This window comes from Lissotriton helveticus, chromosome 6, assembly GCF_964261635.1.
Source record: "Lissotriton helveticus chromosome 6, aLisHel1.1, whole genome shotgun sequence".
Classification (NCBI taxonomy): domain Eukaryota; kingdom Metazoa; phylum Chordata; class Amphibia; order Caudata; family Salamandridae; genus Lissotriton; species Lissotriton helveticus.
In genome coordinates this window covers 1371403032-1371422610 of record NC_136067.1, presented here as the reverse complement: position 1 = coordinate 1371422610, position 19579 = coordinate 1371403032, and the positions used below count along the sequence as shown (strand labels likewise).

Sequence of the window (19579 nt, the reverse complement as noted above, 5' to 3'; positions counted from 1 at the left end):
ATCCCCGGGCGTTCCTGCAATGGCGCAGCGTCAGCCGCCTCTCTGCCGGTCATCTCTTTGATTTACAAGGTTTTCTTACCCTATCAGACATAATTCGGGGTTACGATGTCGCCTCCCCACACTTATTCCAATATTTCCAAATTAGGCATTGGCTCACACACCCCGACGTTGCCCCCCTGGTCGGCAGGCCCATGACGACCTTTGAAAAGTGGCTCGTAACAAAAGAATCGGACAAACATCTTATCACAGAACTTTATAAGATACTCACTCCTCCCGCCCCTTCAGGCAAGACTGCAGGTCAGAAAAGATGGGAGGCGGAACTAGGGCGTACCCTATCACCCACAGAATGGACAGCTGTGTACTACAGGGCATCCCACACCACACGGAACACTGCAGGCAGGGAGGTGGCGGTGAAGCTGGCCATCTACTGGCACCTCACCCCAGCCCGGCTCCATAAAAGTAATCCCACACGTAGTGCGCTCTGTTGGAGAGGGTGCGGAGAACATGGCACATTAACCCACCTCCTCTGGGAATGCAAGGAGCTCCAGGGATACTGGAAGGCAGTCTTGGATGACATAGACTCTACAATTGACACTGAAATCCCTAGGTTCCCAGCTTGCACCGTCTTGGGTCTGCCCAATGCACTCACTTTCCCCCTAAAACCCCCCAGAGGACGCCAGATGGGTATTGCCATGCAGGCCGCTACACACCACAATCTGTCCCTCTGGGGTTCTAACACCCAACCCACTCATGCGGGGTGGCTGCATAAAATATGGTTTACTTTGGGTATGGAACGCATCCAGGCTACGCTCACACATTCTACGGCTGCTTATCGGAAAGTATGGCTTCCATTGCTGTCTCTACTATCCAGGGAGTTCAACGAGGTTACGTGTCCTAGATACCTCCGCATTCTGCGGCTCACAGAGCACACGCATGACTCCCCGAGCACGTCTGGGTGATTGCACCATCAGTTCTATGTTCACAGCTATATTAGTTTCATGGATCTGGCACACTGGGTGGGATGGGAAAGGGGAAGGATCTGGGGCCGGAACTTTGGTTGAAATTCTTATGCATACACTTTCAGCACCTCCTCACAAGAGGCGTCTACAAGCCTGGCTTCATACCATGGTTAAATCGAGCGTTACCTGACACCCGTTTGCTTTGCAGACCCTATGTATTCGAATGCCTCGGTGTCTTTCTGTGTTTGCTCTGCCTCTCATATGCTGTACTGTTTATTGTCGTTCTTGAAACTAATAAAACAAATTTGAAACTAAAACAGTAGCACATTGTTAAAAAAATCAATGTTAAAAAAAATCATTTACACAAAAAAAACGCTTTTAAAAACAAAGGTAAAGCCATGAATCCATTCTCCTCTACACACAACTAGGCACTGTGTGCAGAGGGGGTCAGGTTGGATGCTCGCAGAGGGTTGGGTGCAAGGCCTGACTTGAGGTCAGACTCTGCGCAACCACCACTGCGCACGACCCTAAGTCATGAACAGTAGTGTTGCACACCTTGGGAAGGTTTTACATATGCTAAATTTAGAATATGATACCAGAAAATCCCTCAGAGATTCACTGAAAAAAAACAAGAGGTTGGTAAAAAATACTTCTATTTTCCAGTTATAGTTAAGTCAACTATTACTTGCGCTCCCATCATGCACTGGTGATAACCACACATACCATATTTCTAATTACAAATGACATTACTCGTGACGTCATCCAGTGACTGACAGTATGCTGTAGGAATTGTGGGATGTAAATAATTCATCAATCCACACCTGTGATAATGGATATAACCTTCTTTATTGGTGTTCACCCGTCTAATAAACAATAATCCTGTGTATACTTTGATGTGGTCTCTTACTTTTTAAACCTTGAACATCCTCCAAAATAGTGTGTTTAGTCACCTTGACCAGATCACCCTCTTAAATACCTCGCATAAGCCACTATTTTGAGTCAAGAGGTTGACAAGTATGCATAAGCCACTAATAACACACCTTTAGTCAGGATGTATGCACAACCCTCTATAGTTTGGTAAAATACACTGCACACAATACTGAGATGGATGAACAATCAGAGTCATGACTACAACTAACCTCTGAGTTACCCCATCTCTAAGTGGTTCAACCGTGTACATTATTAAACAATGTGCAATGCATCAAATCATCGGGGAATTCTGCAAATAAGTGACCACACCTTATAAACCTCCATTTTATATAGAATCGGTCTACAGCAGTGTATGACATATTTAATATGGGCCTGTGTGCATCCATCCACAGGCAAATAATCAACTGTGAACAGAAGCTTTCACTGACAGATTTCTGGCAACAGCTTCTCTTTAACCACAACACATTTTGAAAAGTGCCTTTGCAACCCACACCAGGTGTACTCATCCTTTACCTTGCTTAACATGGAGTACTGATTGCACCCGAAACCAAGCACCATATCGCTTTTAACATGCAGAACCAGACTTGGCTCCATGGACTACAATATTTCAATTCTATGCACCCCCATGTATACACAAAATATTTCTATGCTGTATGTGGCTTTAGGTCCTTTACTAACAACGTACTATTTTAAAATGGTATAAAGGTTTATTGCGCAATGAGAATGCCAAATATATGGATGGTGTCATCAATTAGGTTACCAATTATGTAACTTAACATGTTGTGAATTTTGTAAAGTGTAAGGTAATTAGCGGTGGATAACAGATGCACAAGTTATAGCTAGCTGATTAAAGTAGAACTGGTGAATTTCAGTGTTTTTCCGTATTCAACTTTTACAATAAGATAAGTATTTCCTTATTTTACTTTAGGGTTATATCTCTTAAAAAGGGGTAGCAAGAGTTTATTTGGGTGTCGAGATGAGTAGTTTTAAAGTGTTCTGGAGGTTTTAAGGGCTCCTGGTGGGTAGTTTTAAGGGGCACTAATGACTTTTAAGGGGTGGATAGTGTACAGGGGGTAGTTAGGAGTTTCTAGGATTATGGGGTGGGTAGTGTATAGGGCAGTAAGGGGTTTAGGGTGGGCAGTTTTAAGAGGTAATGAGGAGTTTTTAGGTATTGGGGTGAGTATAGGGAAGTTACAAAATTATTATATATTATTATATTAATATATATTTTTATATTAAAAAGGAATATGTGTGGGTGGTTTGCCGAATCTCACACACTATATATATATATATTATATATATATATATATATATATATATATATATATATATACACACACACACAAAGGCAAAAATATATATATTGTGTGAATATATATACACACAATATAAATAGATGATATATAATACTAAAGTTTTGTTTATCTAATATCTTTGGTACTGTTTAATGATGCTGTGGTGCATCGAAAAATTTGTGTCTGTCTGTCTGCAATTGGACATTAGCTGCTCGCGAGGAATTGAGTGCAGGCCAGGACCTTTGTTTAACCTCCTACTGGGCCCGGTCAAAGTCTATCTATGCTCATTGAAGAAGTTGGGCGCATATGGGTGAAAAAAATACAGAACTTCAATGAAAAAGAGCAAAGGTTAAATTAATGGTATTGTTAGGTATGGTAATAAGATCTTATTTTATGTTCAAGAAATTCACTGGAAAAAAAGCTGAAAGTGATATTATAGTTAGATATGGTAATACGTTTTTTTGCTTACAATAAAAAGAAATCCTAAAAATTCACTGGAATAAGCAATGGTTAAAATGACAGATTGGGGCTCATTAAGATGTCGGGCGGACGTAGAGGTCTGGAACAGCCGACCAGTAGGTCAGCAGTTCCGACCTCAGTATTAGGATGTGTCCGACCTATGGGCAGTCGGAAACCTCCATTTTATAATGACAGCCTTGTGTGGCAGGCGGAAAAGGCCGGCAGCACAAGCTGCAGCTGCAAAATGGATGTTTTTGAACATCCCTGCACCGTGTGGCAGGCACCTCACGGTGTCTGACACACGGTGCAGGGATGATTAGGGGGGCACAATTGGTGTCAATCAGGCACCGTAGCAGAGGGCCAGGGGGGAAAGGGGGCCCTGCTAGGGGCCCCCGAAGACACTTTCCGCTAGCCTTTCCATGTTGGAAAGGCCGTCATGATAAGGCTATCGGAAAGTGCCATCATAATCCTGATGGCAGAGCTGAGCCTGGCTCCACCGTCATTAGGGAATTATGGTGGCTTCCAACACTCTGATGGGTCATCGGAAACGCGCCTGAATCCCCCCGCGGTTTCACTCGGACCATCGTCATTCAAATACGGCAGTCGGACTGAAACCCACGATGTTGGGCGAAAAGCCTCTGATAGTTGGTCAGAGGCTTTCCGCCCGATATCGTAATCGGGCCAATAGTTGGGCCTTGTAATAATATAAAAACTTTGGTTTTAAAACAACAAAAAAAATGAACTTCACCAGTTAAGAGTTTACTGAACTAACAGTAACTTGCACTTGTTATGAGCTCACATATTACATACAGAAGAGGGAGTGACAAAGGTGGGAGGGATTGGGTTCTAAAGGTGGAACGGGTCTTGAAACGTAGACACCCGGGAGTGACTCAGGAAGACATCGGCCTTGTTGGGGGGGTATGGGGAGTGGGAAGGGGATGGAAGGCAGGAACAAACATTTGCATGAGAAATGTGAGTAAGGAAAATTGAGTCAATCAGTCATGAATTCTAGCCGGGCTGAAGAAGGCTCTAATGGCAACAGTTAAACACATGCCACCTGTATGTTTTTCGATCTTAGAAGTTAATGAGATTGAAATTTGTTTGGGATTTTTTTCAAAACTAATTTGTGATGCTGGAAAAAAAAAATCATAATATTTTTATTTAAACAGAAACCTGCTCTGTAACCTCCCATTATGCAGGGTCTGCTCATTGCACACGTTGACCTAGTAGGATTGTATGCCTAGGCATCTGCAGCTATTCTCTCCACAGAACCAGGGTGTTCGTGGGAACTAAGGGGCCAGGAATTGAATGAGGGCAGTCATCTCCTAGGAAAATCCAGCACCCCACCTTCACTCCCTTTTCACCCATGAGAAAATGTACATGGTTCCATGGAAACTGCTTGAGCTACATGCCCCACCAAAGCTCTTCAGTGGAGAAAGGAAACATGTACTGCTTATTTTTGCCACTTGAAAGTATGATCGTTGCTAGCTTTATTATAGTGCTTGATAGTAACAGCGTGTGCTGCTTCGTGCAGTTGCATTCAGTAGATTTTACACACAATCACCTTTTAGCCAGCAAAACTGGGAACAAGCTTCCTTTGTTGATGGACTGGTGAGCACTGCACACAATGCCTACAGAGCACTGCACCAGTTGACTGAAGACTCCAATCTGTTCAATGTCCACCTAAAAAGGTTCATTGCTCTGAACTGCCCGCAGAGGAGGCATTGGAGCAGCCTACAAACAACTCAAAGTAAATAAAATATATAGTAAATAAAATACTTACTCAACAAAGGACTATATATTGGCACTATTTATGACCTTCAGCACTTTTTTACACATCCATTAATAAATGTTCTTTTGAGAAGCTCAAAGAAAAGAATGCTTACCACCTGGCTGCTTCAAAACAACAACACATGTTAACCAAAGTTGCTGATCGTATGTTGTCAGTGGTTGCGATTCCAATAGATATGGTCCAACCTGAAATACAAACACAAGGACAGCATATTTACATATTTTTTTAGATTTCAAAACAAATCATTTCTGCACTTTGGGTTAACTCTTATACGATTAGGCTCCCACCACCACCTGCTGAACCCCATTACAGTCAGACACAAAATCAAGGTATGCTGCAGTTAAATGAAGTATAGTGCAGATTCTTGTGTGAACAGTCAGGTTTTAGTTCTCTATAACATGAACATTATTCAGCAAGAGTTTTCCAAAAGGATTGAAGGAAAACCGTTATTTACACTAAAGTGAAATATTACAACTACATCTGGCAAATTACATTTTAAATAGACAAGCCACTCCAACACAGTGAACTTAACGACATGAGTCAAGAGTCAATGCAACAGACGCATTCCTGGTGTTAAAATTCTCCAACATGAGAGGACATATTGTCAAGTGGTCTTACTTGAACTTCAGCAGTGATACTGCTGCTTCACAAAAAATAAGTTTAAAGCAGTGCATTTGATTCACATGCCATTTCATTCAAAATATGGTTGCTGATAACAGACGTTCATCTGACGCTAATTAGCCTCGTTACATAGGGCAAACCTTAGTAACAGACCAGACTAGCTAACTTGCGACATATATTAGGATTAATTGCCCAGGTGCAAAATAACCAAATAGGTTATATATTCTCTATTTCCCTACCTAGGTAAGTGGAGATGTGATTCAGTGGCAGTGGGACCAACAATCCTCTTTGACCGAGGTAAAGGTCAGGAGGATGGGTCGATTTAATCTACAGGGGCATGACCAATCTTGAAGCACAGTGTATCAATTGCTCTGAAGGGCTTTCGCTCCCACATAGCATTGATAGTTTAATATGTAAAGTACATTGAAAAGCAAATACATTTTTGCAAATGCCTTACATGGCACACTCTTAATTGTTACATAATCCCAAAAGTTTCACATTTTTAATTTTTTCAGCTCACCCAGTGTTCGTGAACAAAGAGGTTTCACTTCTTGTTGCCCTGGCCCCAAGCAGCCCAGCTGCTGCCACTAATCTGACGTGGAATAAGGTGTTGCAGCTACTACTTATGGAAGAATGCATTCAATGTAGGAAATCTGCTGAGGGAGGCAAGAAGCATGGAAGATTTAGGGAGGGTTTTTAGGTGAGAGCAGGATGTAGGTCCACTAGACCCAATATCCCCTGATGGTGCCCCTTCTATAAAGAAATAACACAACCTGCAAACAGCCGCCTCCCAATTAGTTCTGCTAGCACAAAAGGTCATGGAAGTGGCACTATTTAAAATTGTAACAAGACATCGATCCAACCTGTCCGATTCCGTTCTTTTAAAACCCCTTCAGGGAAATCATTACTCACTTCCCTTTCTGCTCATTATCTTTCTTTTCTGCCAGGGACTGTTGACCCTGCTGCTCGCTCATGAGGGTTGCAGAGATATGTTATGTACATGGATTTAAGTCAGACTGCAACCTGTAATTGCTATCTTTAGCTGAAAGTTCCTTAATCTGCCTGATCTGTGTACTCCTGCAGCCACTGCCAGAATCAGGCACACAACAGATGAATGTATTATCAAAACAAAAATGTAGCTGTATGTATCTGCCGAATAATGGTGGCTTTAATCCCACAGAGATGAATTTAGTGTACTAAGGGTGCCCAAACTACATAGCAAATACATGGGCCATGCCAAGTCAGAACTTTATTGGCTTAAGCCTGCAAATATACCCAAATTGAATAATAATCGGAACACCAATTGTTTTATCTTCCAAGCCTTTCTACAGTGATTACTTACATGTTTTCTATCGAATTACGAAATGTATTGAAATACTGTAAAGTTGATAGTATATTCTGTTTTTTAAAGAGTGATTGACGTACAAGGTAATGATGCAATTTGTCGTTGGTCTTGTTGAAGGCTCATCAAATAGAAATTGGAGCTGAATCAGTTGTGGACCTTGGAACCACACATTGTACGCCAAAAACTGTTGCCAATGTAAAATGGCAATATTTGTGCAAAAGTAAAATATTTCCATTTTTACAAAGAAATCTGCAGTCATCAGAGAGTGTTCCCTTTCCTTTCTTCTAACTTCTCTCTGAAAATAATTTTGAGGCATTCTCATTTACTGAATTCTTCCTCTAAAACTGCTCCTTACTAACTCCGTGCATTTTTCTGTAGTTTCCCGCCACCCCTCTTGGTATTGTTTCAGTATATTATGTTAAAACATTACACAAATTAGACATTTGTTTATAAAATAATCCAAAGATCCGCAAAGTGCATTTAGATTTCTAAGTTAAAGAGCTGCTTAGATATAGAGGGAACTCTACAAATTGAAGAATTATTTTCAGTAGTCTCATGTTAGTCGCAGATAAATAAATTCACATTACTTTTGCCAAGGTGCCCGAGGTCGACAAAACTGCCCTTGTATCTGTAACGCCACCAAAACCCGGGTCATTTTAGGACAAAAGGCAGACTCAGACACGGGGATAAAATAAAAAGAACAAATGAATGTTTCCAAAAATTGGAGATTAATTGTGCAGGTGTTTAACTCACGGAATAAGTTGGTAAATACAAAAAAGTGTTAATTGACATACCAACATAAAATACATAAACTTAAAGAGAAAAATAAGGAGTGGAGGGGCAAAGAAGCAGAATTATACAACTACAGTTAAGGCAATCAAATGAATGAGCCTAAAATTGGGACTTCTTGAAATCCTCCGACACTCCAATGCATCTTTTAGACCTGGTCTCGGCACTAGAAAACCTCTCAGAAGCAGGATGCAAATTGAGTGCAGCCTGCATACTCAACTCTACTAAAACTTTGCAGGTCGCACTTTAGAATAGTAAGGTGCTGTGCATGTTTTCATTCCTCTTTCCTAAAAGGTAACGGCTGAGAGGGAGATGTGAGGTAGTGTGCAGCTCTTCCATCCTCAGTCATCACTGTCCGCCATCTCCACCACACACCATCCTGTCAGAGTTTCACCCAGCCAATGACTCAGGCGTATTTGACCGGAGCTGAGAGCAGGATCTATCTGGCTGTGCCTCTGGGCTGTAGCCCAAAATCAGAGCAGAGTTTGAGTGAATGCTTCTGTTACTGTATCAAACTTAGCCTAAGTGCCTCCCAAAGCCCTGCCCTGTACCCACAGGCACTCCCTCCACTGAATCTTTTGTCCTCATGACAGCAGCACCTGAGACCTGTAAGAGACACACTAATTACCCTGACACGAAGAAAGCAGTTTCACTGGAGCCTGAAATGCTGGCTGTCTAGTCCGCTATATCAGCAGCCTATCTAGGTGTGTTCACTCGGAGACTACATTATCTTTTCTCTGCACTGCAAACAAAAGGACATTTTTGTCTTTCTCAAAATCAATGACTGAATCTGGTACTATGCCGAGCCAGCCTGTTACTTTAATATAAACCTGTGAATCTCTAGGTACTAGCTTTTTTAATGGTATATGAGGGGGTCCCCAGCTTCCAGGCACTGTTAGCAGCGCAACAGACCAAGCGCTGAACCAAGCCCCTATCGGGGAATTCAAACATTCTCTTGAGGAAACACACATACATGTAGGCCAGCTATGATGCCTCATTCATTGGATCAGAGCGCCATTCTTATACAGATAATCACACACACTTTTTTGGGACACGTTGGTCCCTCTAATGCAATATTTTGCCCTAGAAAGGCTCTACTGCAATCAAACCTCAAACAAGCAATGTCCAATCAACTAGGTGTGGGTTTAATGTGCCAATACCAGCAGCATCAGCATATTACAATAAGACACAAAGGGCCGCCGCCAAATGGAGAAGACAGATAAGGGTAGAATTGTAAAAAAGTCCTTCATGGATTTCCATGCAAGCACTCATGTCAAGGCAGAAGGATTCACCAGAACAGCCAAAACTAGGTGACAGAAAATACTCCAATGGGCTGAGGAAATACATGATTGCTATGATATGATAACAAAGAAGAACCTGTCAAAGACGAGTAGCTCGTCACTCACAGGTATCTTCTACGACAACAAATTCATACCCAAAGCAGAACCATATTGGAATGTGATTACAAGAATCAGTGATAGAAAACTTTATCACCAATTCCGTGTGGGCACCCTTCCAATAAGATCATTTGTAGCCAAATGGGACAGGATTTCAACGACTGATTGCCCCTTTTGCTGCAATAGGGAGAGTCAATAATGCATCTGCTCTTTGAGTGCCCCGTGTATCAGGATCCTCGTCGCAGGTGGCTTAAACCACTGTGCATTAATCTTGGCACGAGATCCTGCAGGACAGCCATGCGCATTTTAGTAACGAATACCCGTCCAGATATAGTTATTGCTATAGCAAAATTTCTGAATTGGGCATGGGTTTTGAGGAAAAAAAAATGAAGGCTGTGGAGGAATCAGATAGACCTTGATATTGGTACCAAACAGTTATATAGAATACCTGAATGTATTGATTTTAGCTTCAAAAAATTCTGTCAGAATTCGATAATGATCAGTTTTACATTTTGGATGGTTATAGCATGCATTGCTAGTTTTAAAGGCTATTCTATTTTATGTATGTTATGTGTCTTTTATGATTATAAATTATCGGATAAAGACTAATGAATACTGAATATACTACATGATTGCTAAAGTCTCAAGCCAATGGCTGAAAGGGATGCACTTAAAGCTCACTTAAAGAATATTGCACGCAACTGGTCCTATCAACAAATGTGCTGTCTAAACCCAGAACTGATAGGACAATGTGTTCCATAGCTAATCGGGTTGCACTTAGCATACAACAGATTACTAGAAACTCTTACCTGTGTACTTATATTAGTATCTATTTGTAAAGTTGAACTCTCAATCACTTTAGGGCCTGCAAGAAAAAATTAGCAGAGTCAGAATCAGCGTTATTCGATTTCAATCATATAAAATCACAAAAGCATAGTACGCATAAAAATAAACCTCTTGAATATACCTTTGATTCAAAAACACATATGTACAGTATTTCTAGGTTTCCTCTATTTACATATGCATATAAGCCATGTATATTTAATAAAAGTAACAAGACATATTTAAAACTATACAGTGAGAAAAAGCATTTCAGAAATATACAACCAGACAAGCTTTCTAAGGGAATTAGATATCAACAGTTTTCCTTACATCTCAACATGCTTTTTAAAAAAACGGTCATGACTCCAATACAGTAGACGCTATTCAGGGATTGTAGATATAGAAAGGCGAGTCGGCATTGTCTCCACCCCCCTCCTTAATAAGGGGCAGATCCATCTTAATCTCTCCTTAACATAAAATGTACAAAATAAGATCACATGTATAGTTGTTTGTGGAGACAAGTCGTCACAGGGACAGCAACATAATTCTTTAGACCAGTTGTTCATATCTGGGTAGCTGATTAACCGGTGAAAAATCCTAAATCTAACACGGGTTAAAAACATATTTGTCATATCCCCCCAGACAACATAAAAGGTATGCTTGTATATCATATGTTATCAGAGTCAATTGACGCTGGACTACTGATGATTAGCAGAGTCAGCATTAGATGTTTCTAATAATAAAGAAAAGTTATTGATTTGTACATACTACAAGGCCACAACACCTCTTCAGGATAGTTCTTGATTTTGTCCTTTACTTGAGAGGTTAATCAGATATTTACCCAGGTTACACTCTTACTTTTGAATTGTTTATTAGGTTTTATGCAGATAAAGGCAATAAATAAAACAAGAATTGTGAAAGGCAATAGGTCTGGGTTGCATTGAGTTATGACTAAAATATTTAAAGCCTGCAACAGTGAAAAAACGAAACAGCAGATTGCCTTCTCAGTTTGAACACTTCACACAAATGATACACAAGCAGAATAAATATGGTGGCAAACCACTGAACTGGCCACTTCTAAGCTCAGTGGGAGTGACAATACAACTCAACTATGTCTCCCAGAAGGAAGCTCGATTGGCAGTCTTGTTGCGGTAAATGATGGACTTAATGAATATGACGAAATGCCGACACAATCACTACTTTCTTGACCCACCAAACTTTAATGCCTAGAGATGTATGAGAGATATAATATACTATGTGAAATCTTCATAATATGTATATACTACTGTTGAAAAACTGTTCTTTTGGAGGGCATGGCCTGAGGCGTCAAGATGGCGGTGGCACTCTAAGAGTGCTCCGGACCACCTCCGTCATCCGCCTTGAACCAACCTGCTCTCAGCTGATCCCAAACCTCGGCACCGGTCTGCGGCGGCACCCCCTTCTGTTTGCTGTGCCCGATTTCACTTTTGGGGCTGCCCGGTCTCTCTGCTGCCCCCACCGATCCCCCTCTCCCCCGAGGCCCTGGATGTCTAAGATGGCGGTCACCTCGCTGTCGGAGCTTAAGTCCTTGCCCTGACGATTCGGCGCCTGGCTTGCCCCTGCTGCCTGAGACTCACCAGGCGGCGGTAAACTGTGGCGGCGCCCGACGGCTTCGCCTTGGGACCCGAGGCTGTTGTGCGTGACCCGCCTCCCCTGACTGCGGGCCCGGAAGAGGGCGGGAGGCGGCTGCTGATGCTGGCGGAGGCGTTCGGAAGCGGGAATGGTGTGCCCTGGGCTACGGAGCGACGGCAGCTACGTGAGGCTGGTGGTCCCGCTCCTGGGGCGCCCGCTGTGAGGAGGCACCCCTGTGCTGTGTTGATGCTGACGGGCGGCGGAGGACCGCGTGACCGAGCCCGGTCGCCGTGCCCCACCCGCGCTGCACCAGCCCGCGGAGGACCTCATGATGAGTGTCGCCAGCGCCTGTGTGAAGCGGCGGACTTGCAGTGGTGGAGGTGCCCGGCGCGAGACAGACGTTTGGGCCGCATGGGGCACGGAGGCCTGGGCAGTGGTTGAGTGGTGGTGCGGGACCTCCCCGAGGTGTGAGCGGGGATCGAGAGCTTCCCCTGAGCGCTGCCCTGCATCGCTGAAGACACGCACGTGTGCACATCCCCGATGTGCATAGAGGGGAGGTGCGCTGCAATGGTACCCTGACAGGCTGGCTGCCCCTGAGAATGGAAGGACATTGTGTGGCATACTGCTATTAGAGGTACGCGCCTCGCTCCTGGTTCAGGGGGACTGACCTGCTGAGACCCTTTCCGGGCCTGACTTTCGCGCTCCTCGCCATTTTGAGAACGCTGAGCCAGGGCGAGGAGGGCTGCTGGCTTTGCCAAGTCCGTTGCACCTTCGGCGCGGGGTGGTCCCTGACGACCGATTCGGACGGTGTTGCATTCTGGCGTACTGCGGTGCCTCCAGTGGGAGCCGGGTGTGGGAGCGGTTGGGGGCTCCACCCTCTGATGCCCGAGACATCGGTTGGCCCCGGGGGCCCTGCTGCGGTTGCCCGTTCCATATCCCCACCTGAGCACTTGGGCCCTGTGCCGTGTTCCGGAGTGGGGGCAAGTCGGCCATCGTATCGGGTGGCGAGCCCCCCCCCCCTAACCATGCCCCCCCTTCTCCCGGGGTGCCCGGAGCCCTGGGGCTGGAGACCGGCAGAGGTATTCTGAGGGCTTGGGGCCATCGGGGTTGTCTGAGACCACCACTGTCACCGACTGTTGGGCCCTGCTGGAAGACTGTCTCCTCTCTTCACCAGGGGTGCGCGGTGGGCGGGAGGTGGGTTTGGCCACTGCGCCGGGTGGCGGAGGCTGTGACGGGGATGCATTGAGCTGATTTCTTCTACGGCATGGGCAGGACCCGCACCACCCAGAACCCCGTTCCTCCAACCCAAACTAAAATGGATCAGTTCACTAAGTCGGATCGCGACCCAGGTGGAGGACCGGCGGCGGTGTCTGGAGCTGCCGGAGGGGATCTCTCCCCCATCTTACAGGCGATAGGTACATCGCAGGCCTCTGTAGAGAATAAGATCGGGGAGGTGCGGGTGGATGTGGCCCTAATCCGCCAAGACCTCCGTAAGGCCTCGGAACGCATCACAGAAGCGGAATCCCGCATCTCCACTGTGGAGGACGAGGTGGGCACCCTCAAATCACAGGTGGCCCGCCTACAGACGCACACCTCGGAGTTACACCGCAGGGCTGAGGATGCCGATAATAGGGCGTGAAGAAATAACCTGCGCCTCCTGGGGTTCCCGGAGGGGGTGGAGAAGGGTCGTACTGCCACCTTTATAGAGACCTGGGTCCGCTCCTGGATGCCCGACGAGAAGCTTTCCCCCTGGTTTGCGGTGGAGCGAGCCCACCGCTCACTCGCCCCCAGGCCCCCGACTGGGGCTCCTGTTCACCCCATCATCCTTAGAACCTTCAACTTCCGTAACAGAGACGCTATTCTGGGGGCAGCCAGGTAGCTGGGTCCACTGCATTTCCAGAACTCCAGGATTATGGTCTTTCCGGACTACTCCCGAGAGGTGCAAACCCAACGTCGATCCTATGACGAAGTGAAACAAAAACTCAGGGCCATGGGTCTTCGCAACGGTCTCCTCTTTCCAGCAAGGCTCAAGGTGATCTACCAGGACAAGTCATTCTTCTTTGATACCCGCCAAGCGGCATGGACTTGGCTCACAGAGGGGCGTCCCCTCCTACCGGGGGTGTCCCTCCCTCCTGCTCGGAGGGCCCCAGCCAAGACAGGATGAGCCCAGGTCCCAGCAGCGACGCACCGGGTCCCGGAAGAGGGGTAACCGACGGGGTGGAACATCCCATTCACCAGAGGCGCAGCCCCAGCGCTCTCCGCCCCAAACTCTAAATCAGGGAGCCGCTTCCCCCACCCTAGCCTCCTCACTGATTGATCTGGGCAGTGTTCCCGGACCCGAAGAGACTCTACAAGGGGCCATGTCGGATTCGGATCTGTCTGGGAGCCCCGTGATCCGTGGATCCGGTGGGGATGATGGAGTATGACCGGTGCCACAAGCTGTGCAACTTGCAATGTGCCCTTTGGGACTCTGCATCGTAACTGTTCCTGCCCCAACGGGCTGGGGCCGAACTGGCTCTAGGATTGATCCGGTGGGGTCTGATCCTTCACTTTAGTCCTGGGACTGATACTCTGTTCTTTCATGCCCATTAACTACTGGACTCAACTGTTAGCATTTTATCCGTGTACATGGAGGGGGGTCCAACTAAGCCATGTCCCTGCTCGCTTGTTGTTAACCGTTTAGATTAGCGATTCACCTCTTTGTAGGGTAGTTGGTGTTTGGTTTTTCAGGGCGACAGATGCTTCCACTTCAGAAGTGTAGGGAGGGGGGGAGTTGGGGGGCGGGGGAAAGGAAGGGGACTGTTGTCTCCTGTTAGTTTGTTGTTTTTAGCCGCCTATGGGCCGCTGTTGTTTGTTCTCATTGGTAGCTGTGCGTTCCTAGATGTTCCTGCTGCCGGCAGGCAAATCACTACTTCCCATGCCCTCATTCTCAGGCCCTGGGCCCGGGTGGGTGGGTGCATTCCCCCAGACTGAGGAGGAACCCACGGGTACAAGAGCTCTTCCACATATTACTCCGCTAGATGTCCTACACCCTCAATAGGCCTGTCCACATCCTCTCCTGGAACGTTAATGGCCTCCTCGACCGAATTAAGCACGCGGCTGTTCTCCGTGCTGCCCATCGCCACACGCCTGACATCCTGTTTCTTCAAGTAACGCACCTCCTGGGCTCCCAATGCAACTTTTTAGCTCGCTATGGGTTTGACAGGGTCTGGCATTCGGGCTTTGCGTGGGGCTCCCGAGGAGTGGCCATTTTACTTAGGAAAGGGCTTCCCTTTACCCTGGCTAGAGCCGAGACTGACGCACGGGGTAGGTATATTGCCATCTCCGGGTCGATTGAGGGACGTCCTATGAACCTCCTATGCGCTTACGTTCCCCCTACACTCATGACGACTACACTTTGGCGCCTCTCGCAGATGGTTCCCTCCTTTCCACAGGGCCTCACTGTTGTCGGGGGTGATTTTAACGCCGTTCTGCAGCCTGCACGGGATGTGACGGGTACCCCGTTGATAAATCGCCTTCCCTTTGCGAGGACCCTCTCTGGTGGTCTTCGGGCCTCTGTGATGTTTGGCGGGTTTGGAACCCCCGCAAAGAACAATACACCCACACGTCGGCGGCTCATCACACCCACTCCCGAGGCTGTGACGGGGATGCATTGAGCTGATTTCTTCTACGGCATGGGCAGGACCCGCACCACCCAGAACCCCGTTCCTCCAACCCAAACTAAAATGGATCAGTTCACTAAGTCGGATCGCGACCCAGGTGGAGGACCGGCGGCGTTGTCTGGAGCTGCCGGAGGGGATCTCTCCCCCATCTTACAGGCGATAAGTACATCGCAGGCCTCTGTAGAGAATAAGATCGGGGAGGTGCGGGTGGATGTGGCCCTAATCCGCCAAGACCTCCGTAAGGCCTCGGAACGCATCACAGAAGCGGAATCCCGCATCTCCACTGTGGAGGACGAGGTGGGCACCCTCAAATCACAGGTGGCCCGCCTACAGACGCACACCTCGGAGTTACACCGCAGGGCTGAGGATGCCGATAATAGGGCGTGAAGAAATAACCTGCGCCTCCTGGGGTTCCCGGAGGGGGTGGAGAAGGGTCGTACTGCCACCTTTATAGAGACCTGGGTCCGCTCCTGGATGCCCGACGAGAAGCTTTCCCCCTGGTTTGCGGTGGAGCGAGCCCACCGCTCACTCGCCCCCAGGCCCCCGACTGGGGCTCCTGTTCACCCCATCATCCTTAGAACCTTCAACTTCCGTAACAGAGACGCTATTCTGGGGGCAGCCAGGTAGCTGGGTCCACTGCATTTCCAGAACTCCAGGATTATGGTCTTTCCGGACTACTCCCGAGAGGTGCAAACCCAACGTCGATCCTATGACGAAGTGAAACAAAAACTCAGGGCCATGGGTCTTCGCAACGGTCTCCTCTTTCCAGCAAGGCTCAAGGTGATCTACCAGGACAAGTCATTCTTCTTTGATACCCGCCAAGCGGCATGGACTTGGCTCACAGAGGGGCGTCCCCTCCTACCGGGGGTGTCCCTCCCTCCTGCTCGGAGGGCCCCAGCCAAGACAGGATGAGCCCAGGTCCCAGCAGCGACGCACCGGGTCCCGGAAGAGGGGTAACCGACGGGGTGGAACATCCCATTCACCAGAGGCGCAGCCCCAGCGCTCTCCGCCCCAAACTCTAAATCAGGGAGCCGCTTCCCCCACCCTAGCCTCCTCACTGATTGATCTGGGCATTGTTCCCGGACCCGAAGAGACTCTACAAGGGGCCATGTCGGATTCGGATCTGTCTGGGAGCCCCGTGATCCGTGGATCCGGTGGGGATGATGGAGTATGACCGGTGCCACAAGCTGTGCAACTTGCAATGTGCCCTTTGGGACTCTGCATCGTAACTGTTCCTGCCCCAACGGGCTGGGGCCGAACTGGCTCTAGGATTGATCCGGTGGGGTCTGATCCTTCACTTTAGTCCTGGGACTGATACTCTGTTCTTTCATGCCCATTAACTACTGGACTCAACTGTTAGCATTTTATCCGTGTACATGGAGGGGGGTCCAACTAAGCCATGTCCCTGCTCGCTTGTTGTTAACCGTTTAGATTAGCGATTCACCTCTTTGTAGGGTAGTTGGTGTTTGGTTTTTCAGGGCGACAGATGCTTCCACTTCAGAAGTGTAGGGAGGGGGGGAGTTGGGGGGCGGGGGAAAGGAAGGGGACTGTTGTCTCCTGTTAGTTTGTTGTTTTTAGCCGCCTATGGGCCGCTGTTGTTTGTTCTCATTGGTAGCTGCGCGTTCCTAGATGTTCCTGCTGCCGGCAGGCAAATCACTACTTCCCATGCCCTCATTCTCAGGCCCTGGGCCCGGGTGGGTGGGTGCATTCCCCCAGACTGAGGAGGAACCCACGGGTACAAGAGCTCTTCCACATATTACTCCGCTAGATGTCCTACACCCTCAATAGGCCTGTCCACATCCTCTCCTGGAACGTTAATGGCCTCCTCGACCGAATTAAGCACGCGGCTGTTCTCCGTGCTGCCCATCGCCACACGCCTGACATCCTGTTTCTTCAAGTAACGCACCTCCTGGGCTCCCAATGCAACTTTTTAGCTCGCTATGGGTTTGACAGGGTCTGGCATTCGGGCTTTGCGTGGGGCTCCCGAGGAGTGGCCATTTTACTTAGGAAAGGGCTTCCCTTTACCCTGGCTAGAGCCGAGACTGACGCACGGGGTAGGTATATTGCCATCTCCGGGTCGATTGAGGGACGTCCTATGAACCTCCTATGCGCTTACGTTCCCCCTACACTCATGACGACTACACTTTGGCGCCTCTCGCAGATGGCTCCCTCCTTTCCACAGGGCCTCACTGTTGTCGGGGGTGATTTTAACGCCGTTCTGCAGCCTGCACGGGATGTGACGGGTACCCCGTTGATAAATCGCCTTCCCTTTGCGAGGACCCTCTCTGGTGGTCTTCGGGCCTCTGTGATGTTTGGCGGGTTTGGAACCCCCGCAAAGAACAATACACCCACACGTCGGCGGCTCATCACACCCACTCCCGTATAGACCTAATTCTGATGCCCGCCACGGACTGCCAGCTGCTGTCTGGGGTTACTATATTACCCAGGGGGATTTCTGACCACTCCCCTGTCTCCCTCCGCCTTGGAACCCCCACTGTCGGTCCACGGGTGACTTGGCGGCTGAATGCCTGGGTCCTGCAGGACTCTGCGCTGGTGGAATCCCTCGGGCACGAATTGCGTCACTACTTCGGTACCAACACGGGCTCGGTTCCCACACCGGGGACGCTGTGGGAGGCAGGTAAGGCCGTCGTTCGGGGTGTGGCCCGAGGACTAGTCCACGCGAAACATGTGGAGAAGACCGCCCAGCTAGTGTAGCTGGAGAATCAGGCAATACACCTAGAGAGAATTCAACTGACTAACGGCGAAGATGACTCCTCTCGACAACTCGCATTGGTCCGTGAAGAGATTCACCGGATCTCGCTGGAGTCCGCTAAAATGCTCTGGCGCTCCTCGGTGGCGCGTATTTACGGGTGGTGCGATAAGAACCGCAAGCTTCTCCACAACCTGGTGTCCTATCCCAAAGTTAACCGTATCATCCCCAAGATTCGGTCTGGAATGGGGGTTCACCACGTAACGTCCTCTGCCATCGCGCAAACTTTTGCTGGCTACTACGCGACCCCGTACGAGGTTCGCCCCCCCTGTACTCCCCTGACGGACCTGCTGGACGGGACCGGTACTCGTCTGCCATGCCTCCCACAGGAGACTGCAGATATCTTAGACCACCCCTCACCCCGGAAGAAATTCACGGGGCGATTTCCCTATTGCACCCAGGCAAGACGCCCAGGCCTGACGGCTATCCCCAGGAATACTATGCGGCCTTCCGCGAGGAATTGGTTCCCCACCTAGTGAAGCTCTTCAGTCACGTGGTGGAGGAGGGGTCCTTCCCACCTGAAACTGATGTGGCTACCATAGTGGTCCTTCCAAAGACGCAAGCTCCTTCCCTGGACTGTGCGGACTACCTTCCAATTTCGTTGATTAATACAGAGGTTAAGATTTTTTGCCACCGCGATAGCCCAGCGACTCATCCCCCTCCTACAGGACTTGGTCCATCCTGACCAGTGTGGGTTCATGCCGGCCAGGGGAACCCGTCACTGCATTCGTCGTCTCCACTTGGCTATGGCTATTGGCTAGGGACCTCATTGGGATACCGCTGCTTGGAGACGTGTGGGTGGGAGACCACATCCGATCCTTCACTGACCTACAGAAACGTCACGCCCTCCTTCCCTCCCAATTCTATAAATATCTACAACTTAGACACGCCCTCCAAACCCACATTCCATCCCCCACCTCTCTCCCCGAATTCAGCCCCCTGGAGGCTCAGGTGATGATGGGAACCTGGGGAGGGGGGGGGGGTGTCCCGAATCTACCGGTCGCTGCTGAACAATGGCCCTGCGTCCCTGGACCGACTCCGGGCTCGCTGGGAGGGGTGGCTGGGTCCCTGGAGGAAGCAGATTGGCGGGACGCCCTTATGGCACTTAAAACTTTGACAACATCCTC

At 48.3% G+C, this 19579-nt stretch overlaps 1 protein-coding gene across 2 annotated transcripts in view; it reads right to left on the bottom strand.

The window, feature by feature from the left end:
* TMEM181 (transmembrane protein 181) overlaps window positions 1–19579 on the bottom strand; it is a 377932-nt gene that overhangs the window by 153625 nt on the left and 204728 nt on the right. For both annotated transcript variants that reach the window (XM_078649124.1, XM_078649125.1), the window contains exons 3-4: window positions 10397–10452; window positions 5530–5620 (exon numbers count right to left, since the gene is read on the bottom strand). In XM_078649124.1, coding sequence (XP_078505250.1) covers window positions 5530–5620; window positions 10397–10452 — 147 coding nt within the window. The remainder of the gene's footprint in view (window positions 1–5529; window positions 5621–10396; window positions 10453–19579) is intronic.